The sequence below is a fragment of the Mesocricetus auratus genome, unplaced genomic scaffold (assembly GCF_017639785.1).
Source record: "Mesocricetus auratus isolate SY011 unplaced genomic scaffold, BCM_Maur_2.0 Super-Scaffold_4256, whole genome shotgun sequence".
NCBI lineage: Eukaryota > Metazoa > Chordata > Mammalia > Rodentia > Cricetidae > Mesocricetus > Mesocricetus auratus.
The window spans coordinates 56,037,735-56,053,842 of record NW_024429182.1 but is presented as its reverse complement, the minus strand read 5'-3'; the positions used below and the strand labels follow the sequence as shown (position 1 = coordinate 56,053,842).

Genomic DNA, 16,108 nt, shown 5'->3' with positions numbered 1-16,108 from the left:
CTCAGCTGTTCCTTCATTGGCCCTGCGAAGTCCGCAGAGCTGGGCCAGCTGCCCAGGAGGTGACTTGGGAAGTTCGGAACACAGGGCCATGCACTGTTCCCTCGGGGCTTCAGGGTCCCTCGAGTGCTGGTGCCCACGTTTGTGGCCCCAAAGCCTGTTGCTCTCACCTTTTCCCAGTTGCTGTGGCTGCTTCTCACTCTGGGGAGAAGGTGGGTGAGGTGAGCATGTACACATCATGGAGGAGAAATGAGGTAGCAGTGTCTCATGAGCTGATGCCTGAGGTGGGATCCTTGAGCTTTCATCTCCTGGGGCTACCGAACCAGCTCAGTGGCCTAAAGCTGTGTACAGCGCTGTCCTTGTAATTCCCTAGGTGAGAAGTTTGAAGAAATCAAGGAGTCAGGTGCAGGCCCAGGCTCCTCAAAGACCCTGAGGATGGTCCCCTGCCTCCTCCAGCCCCCACCCCAAAGGCCCCGTGGCATAGAACATCCTCCTTGCTGCTTCTTCCAGCTTCAGAAGTGTCAGATGCTTCCTGGCTTGTGGTCATATCTCTCTGCCCTTCATCTTGTCACTGGCTGGCTGTCTTACTTGGTTTTTATGTGCAGATCATAGTTGCTAATTGAGGGAAGTTGGGGCAGGAATTCAAACAGGAACCTGGAGGCAGGAGCGGCAGCAGAGGTCATAGAGCAACACTGGTTAGTGGCTTGCTCCTCTTAGCTTACTCAGTCAGCTTCCTTATACCACCCAGAACTACCTGCCCAGTGATGTCGCTGCCAACAGTAGGCTGGGGCCTCCCCCATCAATCACCAATCAAGAAAATGCCCCACAGACTTACCTACAGGCCAATCTGATGATGGAGGGTTTTTCTCCATTGAGATTCCCTCCAGATGTGAACCAGCACACCTTGGTTAAGTCAGGGTTTCTGTTGTTTCCAGTATGTACTCCAGGATAGCTGGCTCACCAGCTTCCCAGGATTCTCTATCTCACCCTAGGAGCACTGGGATTACTGATAAGTTGCTGGGCATGACTTTATGTGGGTTCTGGGGATATGAACTTAGTTCCTCATGCCACCATCTTCATTTTGATGTCAGTTTGGTTGAGTCTGTGGCTATGAGACCTGGGATGTGGAGGTGACTAAAGTTGCCTTGTGCCTTCTGTTGATATCCTGTTGCTCACACCTCCCACACAACCATTGCCTATAGGTGCATTTCCAGGCTCTTCACAGCATTATTCACAGGCTGCCTAGACAGACCTTCCCCTTATGTTTAATGACACAGGGAGAGGATGATACATTCCTCATGAGAATGTTGAGTCTATAGAAGTCTTTCTGTCACCTGGTCCTCTACAGGGTCTTCCTCTAAGGGAAGAGCAGATCTCTTGAAAATTGTTTGCAGTGCATATTCAGCCACACACAGAGGTGGAGGAGGCTGGAGAGCTGTCATCCTGTGGCTGGAGAGTGACTCCTGTGATGGCTAAGGTTGACTGTCAACTTGGCAGGATCTAGAACCACCAAGGAGACTGTGAGGAATCATCCAAACTAGATTAAATGAGGAGAGAAGGCCCATCCTGAATGGGGGGGCACCACTCCATGGGCTGCTGTTCAGACTGAATTACGAGGAGAAATGCATCTGAGTGCCAATATCCCTCGCTCTCTGCTTCCTGACTGGGGGATGCAATGTAGCTAGCCACCTCATGGTCTTGCTGCCATGCCTTCCCCAGCATGATGGGCTGTATCCTCTTGAACAATGAGCCAAAATAGGCCTTTTTTCTGTATGTGGCTTTTGTTAGGGCATTCTACCATAGCAATGCATGGCTGTGGACTCATAAACATTCCACGAATGTGGGTTAGGCCGATCCCCAGCCGTGGTTGCATTGGTTTGTGGACAATATGCCATGGTTCTGTGCATGAGAAAATGATGACAGTGGAAGAGATGTTCCCACCTCTTGCTTAGCCAAACCTCTCTCCTTTGGAAGACGAGTGAAATCCACATTCCAAGGCAGGATGGGCAGGGGCTCAGGTGGGGCTGAGAACCTCAAGCAGACAAAGTGCAGGGCGTTTGAGAAGAGAGGTCTCCGGGCAGAGGTCTGACTGTCATCTGACCAAGCTTCATAGGGAGAGGTCGCTCTGGCTCCCCTCTTCAGGCTGTGGGCACTGAAGAGGAAGGCTGCTGAGTGTGGAGGCTGCTGGGCTGGGTCATGTCCTAGGGCCTAATACCAAGGATCCAGAACATGGTTGGCTATTGCTCGAAGTTTTAAACTTTCCAGACATAGTCTCTGAAGAAAACTAAAACATTGGCATGCAGATTGCAGAGGATCCTGGCTCCTACAGCTGTCTGAAAAACAGGAATCAATCAAACCCAGCCTGGCATAAATACTGTCATCAAGCATTGATGATGGCAGGTTGGGCAGCCACAGCCCCACCTACGGCACAACAGGGCTGTTCCCAGGTTGGCCCGTGTTTGGCAGTCAGAGCTCGTGGGATTGATTGCAGGTTTTCTTCAGTCCTGGCCAGCATTGGTGTCCCTCAGAGAGTCATCCCACTCCATGCCAGGGCTGACGCTGGCTTTTGGAGGCATTAAGAACTCTGCCCAGAGCTGTGTGAGTCTGAACACTTGTTTAATATTTTAAGTGTTTTGGTAACACACATATTTCAGTCTTAAAATGCCAGTGGCATTTCTCTTCTCTGTCCTTTGAGGCTGATATATATTTTTCTTCATGTTTCCCCCACTACCACGTGTGTGTGTGTGTGTGTGTGTGTGTGTGTGTGTGTGTGCCTTAGCATGGGTCCAGAGGTCGATGCTGGGTGTTTCCTTTGTCTCTCTCAGCCATACTTTTGGAGACACTGTCTCCTACTGAACCCAGAGCTCATCACTTTGTCTAGATCAGTGGTTCTCAACTTGAGGGTTATGACCCCTTTGGGGGTCAAATGACCCTTTCACATGGGTCACCTAAGACCACTGGAAAGCATAGATATTTACACTATGATTCATAACAGTAGCAAAATTACAGTTATGAAGTAGAAATGGAAATAAATTTTATGGTTGTGGGTTACCATAACATGAGGAACTGTATTAAAGTGTCACATCATGAGGGAGGTTGAGAACCACTGCTCTAGATCAATTGACCAACTGACCACCCAGCCCCAGGATCCTCTCATCTCTATCTCCCTCCCCCAGTGCTGAGATCATTATGCCCAGTTTTATGTGGGAGCTGGGGATCTGAACTGAGATCCTTGTGCTTATGTGTCAAGCATATGACAAACTTAGCTGTCTCCCTGGCTTATAGATCTATAAGTCTGTTGCGTGGTGTACCTGGGACCAGAACTTGGGGACCTTACTCAGCTCTGGGCACTGTGGTTTAGAAGGTACATCAGCCTGAGGCCCCAGAGAGCAGTGACTATAATATGGAGATGATTGTAGTAGAGGTTCCATGGGTGGCCCTTCTGCTTAGGGTCTCAGCTAATGAGTCACACTGTACTGGTCTAGCACCTGGACCCAGAGTAGAGCCAAGCAAGGCTGCCTTTTTCTCTATTGTAGCCAAGGTTTCCGGTTAATGTTAGTGTACTTTAACCAGGCCAGATATTGCAGAAATGCGACCAGGGTGCTTATTGTTCCAGTGGTGGTTGGTCCAAGTGTTCAAACACAAGTCTGTGGGTACATGTCATACCCAAAACATGAATGGTGCCTTTATTGACTGCTGGTGTTGTAGGGCTAGGTGGGTGTTTCTCTGTCATAGGTTACTTTTTGTATGTTAATCTCTCACCTGGCTGACCTGGTGACTTTTTTTTCTAGTTTGGTTTATCTTTAGATTCTCTCATGCTTTCAATGCAGAGTAGGTAATTATCTAGAAATTATGATTACTTCCATTAGTTTCAATCCTTGAGCAGGCTGTTCACTTTTCTGCCTGTTTGCATTAGCAGGTGATGCTGTGTCTCAGTGGTTCTGTTCAATCTGGGAGAGGGATTGATTATGATGGAGGGGTCCCTTGTTCCTTGGTGTCCATGGAAGACATCTGTGGCCTGGACTTATTATGCTGGACCCAGGGACTTGCTGAACACAGGACTAAGAACTGCAGACTGGGTAGCATTGCAGGAGGTGAACTCAATGTCCTGTGGCTCTTTATATCATTTACCATGTCTCTTCCATGAAGCCTTTACCTTGCAGCTCCTCCCCAACCATGATGGCCAGCTCTGCAGACATGTTACGTGATGGCCCAAGTGCATGATGAAGAAGGCAAGAGCATAGTGCATTGTGGCTCTGGGACTCTTGAATTCTGCTGTAAAGAAGCTAACATGCAAACCTGAACAAACCTGGGCATCACAGAGTCTGTTTGCAGTAAGAGTCAGGGCAAAAGCTGGCTGGGATCTGAGGAGCAGCACAGTTTTCACTCTCCCTTATATGGGGGGAGAGGGCGGTGAAGCAACTGTCTGAGGCTTCCCTGATGCTGGCCAAGGAAGGATGGGAGCAACCACGTGGGCTGCCCTATTACTGATATCAACCAGGAATGGCATTTGCTTCCAGGACAATGACAGCACCTTCTTACCATCCTTCTTTCCAACTGACCTAGAATCTTCTTGAGAAGCCAACTCTCCAGACCTTTAGTAGAACAAGCCACAGCATGGTGGACTCCTTAGGCAGTGGTGGTTAGTGGAAATAGTTTAATCTGACATGAGGAAGATGTTGCAGAGCTAGAGACATGACTCAGTGGCTATAGTGCCTCCTATGCAAGCTGAGCACCTGAGTTTGCATCCCCAGGACCCATGTAAAAAGCTTAAGCATGGTAGTAGTCCTGTGCTGTAGTCCCAGCACTGGAGGTGAAGACACAAAAGAATCCCTGGAGGTTGCTGGTCATTCAGCCTAGTCTAGTTAGTGAGAAGAGAGACACTGCCTCAAAAATAAGGTGGAGAGCTACCGAGGAAGATACCCAACATTGACCTCTGGCCTCCATACCAACACCCACATATGGACACACACCCAACAACATATGTACACATTCATGAAAACAAGCACACACACACACACACACACACACACACAAACACACGAGAGAGAGAGAGAGAGAGAGAGAGAGAGAGAGAGAGAGAGAGAGAGAGAGAGAGAGAGATTGTGGAATGACTATTATGTCCCCACCATCTCTTACTCCTGGAAAAAGAGCCATTTCAGATTTCCTGCCACCACTGTCATGTGAGCACAGCTCCTGCCTTCAAAGATGCTGATTGCAGCCAGGTAGCTTCCCTTCCTGTTGGGCAGATTGTCTGTGGGTTCCAGGGAGAAACCAGCCCAGTACAGGTAACCTTGGAAGAGGCTGTCTAACCTGTTCTCTGAGAAGCTTCCTTCCAAAGCACTGAGGTGGATTTGGTCATAGAGGGACCTAGACATGCGTACTCACTCCAGGTGTGTTTCCCAGACCCACCTGGCCTGAGAAGGACTAGAGAACATGTGTGTATGGACTGGAGGCAGTTTTCTAGCACTAGGTGGTCGTGGCAGCTTGACATCAGCAGCCCATTGGGGGAGGGGTAGGCTGAAGGGAAGGGCATCAGAGAAGGGGGTGCTCATAGGACTTTTTACTTTGGTTCATGCAATGACAACATGGGGACAGACTCAATGACAACATGGGGACAGACTTGGGGTCCGTGCCTTAGAAAGTGTTTAGGGAAATTTTCAAAATTCCCAGTGAACCCAGACAGCTGGAGAATCTGACCCTGAATGTCCAAGGCACCCTCTCACCAAGCATTTTGCCAGTGTTTTGGCTGTGACAGCGTGTGTGGAGTACCATTCCAGAATACCTTGGACAGGTGGTGCAGACAGTAGGAATCACTGTCTCACATCCTGGAGGATGAAGATGAGAGATGGAGGTGTTCCAGGTTTGGGTCCTCCTGAACCTCTCCTTTTCTTGCTAATGAAGTTTTCTAGCTGCCCCTCACACGTCATCCCTCCACCTGGTATGTAAATGTGTCCAAACTCCAGCATCTGTTAAAGACCCTGTGACAGTTTATCTTGACTATCAATTTGAGGGGATTTAGGATCATCACAGAAACGTACTTCTGGGCATGTCTGTGAGGGGTTCCTAGGTTAGGGTCATTGAGGTGGTAAGATCCTGAGTGCAGGTGGCAGCATCTCCTGATCTGGGATTCTGCATTGTATAAAAAGGAAAAAGCGCTGGGCGGTGGTGGCGCACGCCTTTAATCCCAGCACTTGGGAGGCAGAGGCAGGCGGATCTCTGTGAGTTCGAGGCCAGGCCGGACCGACAGCCTCCAAAACAATACAGAGAAACCCTGTCTTGTAAATACAAAAAAACAAAAAAGGAAAAAGCAACTGTTCATCTGTCTGCTTTTGGAGGTGGATACAATGTAAGCAGCTGTTTCACACCCCTTCCACCATGCCTTCCCCACCATGCTGGATTGTGCTCACAAACTGCCAGCCAAAGGAAACCCTGCCTCCTTTGAGTTATTTTTGCCAGATGTTTGTAACTGCAACAAGAAAAGGAATTCACCATTACTGAATCAGGACCAAGTGTACCATATTTAATTTACTTCCGTTTTGCAGTGCTCAGGGAAGAACCCAGGCAGTTATTCTGCCATCAAGCTCTGTCCAAAGCCTCTTAGCCAGCCTTTGAAAGCTTTCTTCTATCCAAGTCATGTGACAAGGGATTTGCACATATGAATCTGGGGAAGCACACAGTTCTGTTTACTCAATCCACAGACCTCTGGACATCAGCTTGTGGGCCTCCTAAATTTTTAGAGGTAAGCAAGTAGGAGAGTGTACTCACCCGTGCATCGGGGCACAGGGCATTTGCCTCTCTAGAATCAATGGGGAACAGATCCTGTGTTGATTACTTTTATCTTTGCTGTGACCAAATACCCGGCAAGAAGCATTTTAATGAAAGAAGGGTTTGTTTAGGTTTGCACCAAAGCAGGGCAGGCATGTCAGCAGGAATGGGAGGCAGTTGGTCCCATGGCTTCTGCAGTTTAGTGCTGCAGATGATGCTGCCTACAGTTAGGGTGTGTCTTCCTATCCCAAAACACGTAATCTAGGATGTTCCTTGTAGACTCACCCAGAAGCTTGTCTCCATGGTGATTCTAAGTCCCATGGTGTTGACACTCAAGATGGATCATCATGTGGCCATAATTTGGGTTTCATTCAGCTGTGCCCACAGTGCTCTGGTTGGGCAGGTGGAGCAGGCTGCTTCTCTGAAGAATTTGAGGGGGCAGTAGGGTGGAGGGATATAACTTTTCAACAAGTATCCCCTGAGGAGCTTGTGTCTTCGATCTGGCTCCTGTATGTCTGACCCTTGACTTCCCTGATATGTTCAGTCCCCAGGAGGCTAGTGCTCTTAGCAAATGTGACTTCTGTTCTCCAGGTTTCCCAGGAGGCTGCCCTCTATCCTGTACTGTGACCTTGACCTGAGTTTAAATACCTACACAAAGCCCTGGGGTCATCTTGGGAAGGGAATGTCTCCCTGCATTAAGGACCAACACATTTCATACATTTGAATGCATAAAATAAGCCACACAATAAAATCTCTCACCCCGTGGCTTTGAAATTCCCTTTGGAAGGAGACCTCTGTGCATTTTGAATAGGAAATCAGTCTGTGAACCCCTGAGATTTATAAATTGATCCCCAAAGACTTTGCAGCCATTGCCTGGACAGTTTTGTCTGTATCTTCCATTGTAGGTTGGCTTTCATGCCCCCTGTTCATGAATGAGTAGAAAACACCTGTCAGTCAGGGGCTCTAGGTGACAAATAAACCAGTTTTAGGTTTTAGATGTTCCCTGAGCACTAGTAGCAAAATGCATCATTTTTGTGGAAATTGCTTCTCTGGTGGTGAGTTTTCTTTTCTCCTTATTAACAGCTGATGCAAGAGGCCCACACTAAGTGTTGACTGGTCAGGGAGCTTACAGCTCTGCATTTACTCTGGAGAGATCGACTGTACTAAAAGCAACTGCTCAGGGTTTCACAAAGCCACACTTCCTCTGCCTTGCCTTGCCTGCTTTCTGTTTCTGAACAACTTCTTTTGTAGTCTGGTTCTGAGGGGACCCAGGGGCCAAAGAAAGTCCTGGTCCTCAGAATGAAGCCAGACAAAATGCAAGGTGCCCTATTCTGCTTGAGAGTGGGATAAATGATGAGTGCGTGTGTAATGTAAGTGTGCTCCATGTAGCCAGCAGGGTGTCCACAGAGAAACTTCTGTTTCCTGCAAACCTGAAAGTAAATGTGCTCAACTGCCCTCTGTCCTATCTCAGAGTTAATCATTAATGTTTGCCCAGGCCCGTCAGGTGGCCAGGTGTCTGCTGTCCCCACGGGGCTGTTCATCACATTCCTCATTAGGGTCAAGACCGTCCCAAGTCAGGTCTCCTCTGGCTTTGGGATCTCACAGTCCTCCTGCAGAGAATCTGGTGGTGGAGCTCAGCTCCTGCAGACTCAGCCTAGGGCCTCTGAAGACCTGTCTGGTGGAACCTTTCTTAGATACCTACTTGCTTATGCATGTTTCCTCCAAGTCATGAGGGTACGTTATGGGGTGTCCTTGTGGATGAAGAGATTGCTGATAGTGGTTTGGGCCGGGGAACTCCACCTCATTATTCTCCCTGCGTTGGGCTGTTAGCTCTGTTTTTGGAGTTAGCCTGTCCTGAGCATCCTCACCACCCTCCTTTATTATGGAAAGAAGATCTGGGGTTGAGCTCATCTCATAGTTCTGGCTTATGTCCAGCCCTGCAGCCCATGAGTGGTGCAGCTACATGTGATCTGGAAAATGAGCCTTTAAAATGGTACCTTCCCAGCATTGCTACTTATTGCATTTCTGACCAAATCTGACTGAAACCTTTTCCCAGGTCTGTTTCTACTTGCTGATGGTAGCTAGAGTTGACAGTCTACTGGGAGCAGATTGAGGGCCCATGCTCTGCCTATCTCTACCTCACTGAATTCCACTAGCTCCACAGCCCAACTTCTTGTCTGGCATGTGTTCATTGAATGCCCACTGTATCCCATGTGATGGATGGACAGCAGCAGATCAGACGCATTAAAGTACTCATGAACATGTGGGTTCATGGGGAAGCTGAAATGACTAAGTGAGCTTTAAAGAGAGCCCATCAGAGGCCAGGTTGGGGGAGGTAGTCAGGGTTGGGAGGGGGGATGGAGAGGGCCACAGGTGTTTGCTTCAAGCTGTTGGATGCAGTTCCAGGCAGCCAGGAGTGGAATGAACTTGAGAGGGGCTTCCTGTGCCCCACCCCCACAGGACAGGAGTTCTGGGGACTGGAACATCTCATTTGCTCTCCAGGCTGGGACAGAGCTCACCTGGCTGTGCAAGCTCCAATGGGCGCTCACATCTGTTTCCCAGGGCTGACAGGAGCTGTGCTCTGCACTGGGTCCTAGGATCAGTGCTTCTTCATGGGGAGCCAATGGAGCACAGGCCTTTCTCACTCTTTAGTGTAAGCTCCTGCCTCAGACCTGTTCCTGGATGCCCAGGAACACAGCGGTAACCATTGCTCATCAGCCACATCTGTCTATGCCAGGCCCGTCTTCTTTCTCTGTCCCTGGTGGGGTTGAAAGCAGGGCAACCTCAGGAGCTAGAACCACTGGGCCAAACTGACGCCTGCCAGTACAAAAGACTCCATGAGATGGAAGAGGAAGGGACTGACCTCTCAGACATGTTACTTTTTTTGGTCTTTTAGTCCAACACAGGTTGTTTTAGAGATAGCTTGCTTGCTCAGCCTCAGAGAGGTACCAGGTATCTAGCCCAGCGTATTGTGCAGCTGTGGTGGGGAACCTTGATGGTAGGGGCTGAGCAGGCTGGCTGCATGGTGGACTACTCAGCTGTGTAGCCCACACAGGCTGGCAGAGCTGCAGCAGGGCCATTCTGACCTCAGCCTACCCTGATTCCATGGCACCAGTGTGTGGGCATCTTTACTTCTTTCCTTCAGGCTGTCAGGAGAGACCACCCTAGGTGCTACCGTTCCACCAGGGATTATTGACAGTGATGTATGCCATGGATCAACAATCCTATGCCCTATTAACCACAAGCAGCTGGGCCGCCCTGTGCTCAGTGTCAAGCCTGGAGTGTTGGGAAATCCCCACAGCTCCTGGGCCCAGCTGAACTGTTGCTACTTCTGCCTCTGCCATGGCTGTGGCCACCACTATCCACTGTCACTACTACTGAGGCTGCTGTCACTGGTGCTAGCACCTCTGCCAAGATTGAGCAGGCAGCAATTTTTTATGCCAAGGGATTTCTTTATAGTCCCCTCTACCATCTCTTGACAGCCCAGCACAGGGGAACCCAATTTGCATGAACATATCTGTGTTGAATGCAAGAGTAAGAATAGATTGCCTATCTGCTAAGAGGTTATGTTCACAAGTCCAGGCATTAGGCAATCAGTGTGCGAGTACCTGCACTATCCTACCTCTTTGTGTATCTGAGAATTGCCCTGTGGATCATCAGGGAGCCTGGCTGGGAGCCCTGTGCTGCACACTGCTCCCTTATGCTCTGTAAAGTCTGCCTGGGCTGGGTTTGCCCTTTGCTGCTTTCAAACAGAGCCGCAGAACCTAAGGCTGAGCTGAAGACAATAAGAGCTTAAAGCTGGAGGGCCCAGGTAGGTCACCCTGGCCCTTTTATATTTACACAAAGTAGCAAAAAGATTTCCACATTTACTTTATTTAATGTATAAGGATTTGTCTGCATGTATGTGTGTGCACCGTGAATGTGCCTGGTGCCCATGGAGGCCAGAAGAGGGCGCTGGATCCCCCTGGAACTAGAGTTAAATGATCATGAGCTGCCATGTGAATCCTGGAAACTGAGCCTGGACCAGGGCTTTTCATCGCTGAGACATTTCTCCAATCGCTTATTGATCCTTCCACTTACTAATAAATACAGCCCCCAAGCAGCAAACCTCATACCAGGAGCTGTCCCATGTCCTCTAGGTCTTCTGTCTTTCTGCTGTCCCAAACAGTATGGATATGCATCTCTCACTCTGAGGAGAAGCTGCTCTGGGTTCATCTGGTCTGTGAAGCAGCAGTGTTTGAAGTTAGAGTAAAAGGTCGGTTCAAGGTTAATGAGGACTGGTGGCTCCAACCCATGGCTATCAACCTGCATGCTTGTTAGGCCACCTGAGAGCATTTAAAGAGCAATAGCCACGGTGAGGCAGTTAAATAAGCATTTCTGGCCTGGCCCTGGTGTGTTTGAAAAGGTTGCACAGCCAGGATGAGTGCATGAATAGTTTCCTCAGAACTGGAGGCCTGGGTGGAAATCATGACACAGAGCGCATCATTATCTCACAAGCCAAGCACTCCTTAAACCCGTAAATCCAAATCACTTTGATATCCAAACCTTCCTGAACAGAAACCTTAAGACATGAGCGTGAAATCCCTCTCCTGACCTCACAGCATGGATTGTAGCTGACACATGGGTGTACTTGGCAGTGGTGTGTAAAATCACCACCAGGCTACATACCTATGGCACACAAATGAATTCATACTCAGACCTGAGTCCCATCCATTATGTGTACAAATATTCTCCAACCCCAACAGTCTGGCATCCCAGGGGGTGAGGGATCCTTACCGTGTGATAATGTCAGGTCAGGTACAGATTCCTGCTAACTCACACCGGTGGTATACGAAAGGAGAGCTCGCTCAGCACTTAAGAGCAAGCTCTTCCAGAAGACCAGAGCTCGGTCCCTGCAGCTCACAGGGGCTCTGAAGTCCTCTCTTGGTCTCCATGGACACCTGCACTCTGTATCTGTACTCACACAGGCACACATAATAAAAGTAAGTGTAAAAAAGGATGGTGAATGAATAAACAAGTGAATGCTAGAAGTTGCTTTGAAGCCGGTTCCTAACCAAGATGCAGAGAGAGCTGGATCCTTTGATCATGAAACTCGGTGTCTTTTTAGATCCTTTCTGGCTGAGTAATGGCAGGAATCATGAACTGTTCAGCTAGTGAATACAGGAAGACTTTACCCTGAGATAGATAGATAGATTAATTTTGAGACATGATCCCACTCTGTAGACCAGATTGCCTGGAACTCACAGAGATCCTTCTGCCTCTGCTTCCCAAGTGTTGGAATTAAAAGTGTGCACCACCATGGCCTGGCCTGACCTGAGGTTTTAATTGAGTATGGCACAGGGTGAACTCTGGAATTTTTTTCTTACAATCCTTCCTGACTGGTCGAGGGTGCTCACTGATGAGGCCATCCCTGCAGGTGGGCTGGGCAAGGGTGAGACGCCAGAGAAACCCTGCCAGGTCCAGTGGGGAGAATGGGTCCCTGCCTCAGTGGGAGGATCCTACTGAAGAACCACATGGGAGGAGTGCAACCAGGTGACCTGGGATTTCTGAGGGTCTCTGAGGACCCTGGGGGGCTACTGGGCACTGGGAAGAGTGGCTACTAGCTTTTCTTCTTTGGTGTCTCAGGTCATGGTTGCATTCCCGATGGCAGGAAAAATGCCAGGTTTTCTTGTATAGCATCCTGGATTGGCAGGCATCTCTCTTCTTTTTCTTTGTAATTAAATTTGTGTGTGTGCGCTCAGGTATATGTGTGTATAGGTGTGGTAGTTGACTTTTAATTACCAACTTGATACAATCTAAAGTAACCTGGGAGAGAGTCTCAAACTCTGGCCCAGGCCCATGGTCAGTGTTGCCAGCAAGTTGGTGCAGGTGCCCCAGGGTGCCTGATGGTAAGGCTTAGTGTGTGCCACAGGTGTGCAAGGTGATGAAGGGTGAGGCTATGTGTACCTTGTACAGGGCAGCTGCAGCCCAGAGCTGTTTGGAAGTGATCATGAGGACTAGGACTGGCCTAAGGTAGCTGTAGCCTGAGGCCTTGGAGAAGACTGACATCGTGGTGTGTCCATATAGAGAACCATGTTTGGAAAATTTCTGAAACTCACTGTTAGCTGAGAGACTGGAGAGTGAGAAAGAAGCCTGGGTACCCCTTAACCCTTCAGGTACAGTCTCTGCACATGGTACAGCATTTGAATCAGACAGTGCATGATCTCCGGAGCCCCGTGGAGAATCCCGAGTGGTGGGCATGTTAGATAAGAGAGCTCTCCTGGAGCATCCATACTCGGGAAGACTGACTGGGTACCTATGTTGATACCCACTGCTGTGTACCAATATGTTGTGAGGCCAGAGACTTCGCACATGGTAGCCTGGCACACACGGTGAGCGGAAAGGGCACCTGCTGGAGCCTGATGCTGCCCTGCCCCCCTTGCAAGACAGGCAGTACAGCAATGGAGTGTGGAGAATGTGTTTTCATTCATATAGACATGAAGTTGTTCTGTGGACAGTTGGTTTGGGTTCCCACACACTGGCATCCTCGCAGCCACCAGTGTGAATAACTGACAGTGGATTTACATTGTTAGGTATCTGTTCCTCACCTCTCCCCCTTCCTCCCCTTGCTTTCCTGCTTTCTTCCATTTAGTCACCCATGTTCCTACATACTCACTTACCCCAGCCATTCATATATTCATTCATGTATACAACAATCCACCTACCCACTCACCCACCACCTATCATTCATCATCCATCCTGCCATCATCCATCCACCTACCCACCTGTCCATCCATCCATCCATCCATCCATCCATCCATCCATCCTCACATCTGTCCATCCTCACATCTGTTCATCCATCCATCCATCCATCCATCCACCCATCCACCCATCCTCACATCTGTCTATCTAACTGTCCATCCACTCACTCATCCATTAACTCAGTCCTCTCATCCATATTTACCTCTCGTCTATGCACACATTGACTCAGGCAGCTATTCATGTCTCATCCATCCATCTCCAGATCCACCTACCTACCCACATATCCCTCCATGTGTCATCCATTAATCACCCTCCTTCCTTCCTTTTCCCTCTCCTTCTATAGGGAGGGAAACCCCTTTACTACTATTCTTGGTTCTCTGCTTCGTGGCTCTGTGAATTCAGTGACAAAAGACAGATCCACAGAAGAAAAGGCTGTTAATGCAGCAGCCCGCACCTCCTGGTCCTGGGAGGAGTGACTCAAAAGCTTGTTTGGAGCTCTGGCTTGGGGTAGCATCTGTGCAAAAGAACAATGAAGGTGAGAGAAGGGACTTGATCTCAGGTGACAGTCTGTGGGATAGCCAGCACAGGGAGAGCAGTGCTGGCCAAAGGCCACTTGGAGAAGCCTGTAATGTGGGTTACCCTGGGCTGTCTGTCCTTTAGATGATGAATATCAATATTGTTTCTAGAAGTGGACCATTGTCCTCTCTGGGGAAAGAAAACTACAACACACAACACCGACGCTTTCTTGTGTTTCCAGCTTTACCAAAGTTTGTCCTCTTGGTAAAGAGGAACACATAGTCCTGTGGGGCTGGGCATTCCTAACTCTTCCCTCCCGAGAGGTGCTTTCTGAGGCCAGACTTCCTTACCATTGATGCCTCCCTGCCACGATGCCCTGTGAATCTGTTCATCTGTCTGTAGGACTGCCCCATGTCTTCCAGACCACAGGCATAAGAGGGTGTGTGAATCTTTCAACAAGTTTCTTCCCTTTTAATCAGAGTCATGTTTGGTGTCATCCATGCAAAGTTCAGATTTCATTTGTTTATAACTGTAGAGCCCATAGACAGAGGGTACCACAAAGTGATGAGGGTGACCATGCATCCCCACTGGCCCAGGGCATTCCAGTCCACATGGCCTTCACCTTCTTGATAGAATTTCCATACAGGTAGAATTGCTGGTATGGTATAACACATTCCCTGCTGGGTCCTCAGAATCCTCCCAGTTTAAGTATTTATCCTAGACATGTGGCAGTGTCACTACTGCAGTCACCAAATACAGGCTGACTTTTCCTGGGTTCTGTTGGTACTTTGCTTTTATTTCCTGATCTTGTAGCCCAGGCTGACCTTAAACTTATTATCTTGAGGCTGGCTCTGAACTCATAACCCTCTTGTCTCTACCTCTTCAATGCTAGCATTACAGGTGTGTGCTACCACACCTGGCCATGTTGGTCTTCCTGGTGCTCGCTCAAGGCCCTGCTCTGAGGTAACTGTTTGCAGCCTAGCCGGGGCTTTTGAACTGGAACTGTCTCTGAGTTGGCTATAAGGAAGGGGCTCCCCCAGCTTCTGCCCCTGGGGACCCCCAACTCTCCTGGCTTCAGTCTGCTCAAGACTTGGGTCTGTGTTCTGCTCTCGGACCTGACGATGATATTTCTGAGACTATTCTGGTCTTTTTGTGCTATTTTTACTCTATGCTGCTAGCCACTCTGTGTTTGAAGTAGGGGGTTATTACAGCATAGCTTGCTGCCTTCTGACCCAGTGCCTGCGTTCCTTCCCCTCCTGCTGTCACTCTGGCCTCAAAGAAAAAACAGAGGTAGCTGTTCCTCCTATGTGGACTGCTTCAAACTACCACTGCGGCTATCCAGTAAATTCCCATTGCCGTGGCTGCTGCTGCAGCTATCTGGGCCTCCTTCAGAGCAGCTTCAGCACAGTGTGAGGGACCTCCCTAGTTCTGGCCCTGACTGATGCCGCTGCCCAGGCTCAAGGGAGGAGGAGGGAGGTGCCCTGTTCTTTCCACCTTTAGGCATCTGACATACAAGCACATAGGTACCATGGACTGGTGGTCACATTGGCAGACTCAGGAGCTAGTCTTCACGGGCCGCTGGGTTCTCTTGGATACTTACACTTATTTATTCTCCTTTCTCTTTCCTTCACAGAGGTCCAGGCACCATGCCTCGCAGTCCCACATCCAGCGAGGACGAGATGGCCCAGAGCTTCTCTGACTATTCCATGGGTTCAGAGTCAGACAGTTCCAAAGAAGAGACCATCTATGACACAATCCGGGCCACCACAGAGAAGCCAAGTGGTGTGAAGATGGAGGAGCTCCAGGGCAACACCCTGGTGATTCGGGTGCTCATTCAGGATCTGCAGCAGACGGTGAGGCCTCATGTATGGCAGCATAAACCTCCCTGCTTTGCTTGGATGTCTGTCTAGCCAGCATCAACTGTGGTTTGAACACTGTAGAGGGGTCTGGTTCATCCTGGGTCTGCAGGCTGGTGTTCCAGACCCATACTCCAGTGTAGCTCAAAGAGGTTTCTCACCCATAGTGCCCCTCCCTCCCTCCCACTGCAGCCTACAATATTTGTTGGTCATGCCCCATTCATTCTACA

At 49.3% G+C, this 16,108-nt stretch overlaps 1 protein-coding gene across 1 annotated transcript in view; it reads left to right on the top strand.

Annotated features, from left to right (window-relative positions):
- The window catches only part of Shank2 (SH3 and multiple ankyrin repeat domains 2), a 433,677-nt gene that overhangs the window by 33,437 nt on the left and 384,132 nt on the right, over window positions 1-16,108 (top strand). Inside the window, 1 exon segment of the mRNA XM_021227358.2 lies at window positions 15,656-15,875. Coding sequence (XP_021083017.2) covers window positions 15,669-15,875 — 207 coding nt within the window. The 5' untranslated portion in view covers window positions 15,656-15,668.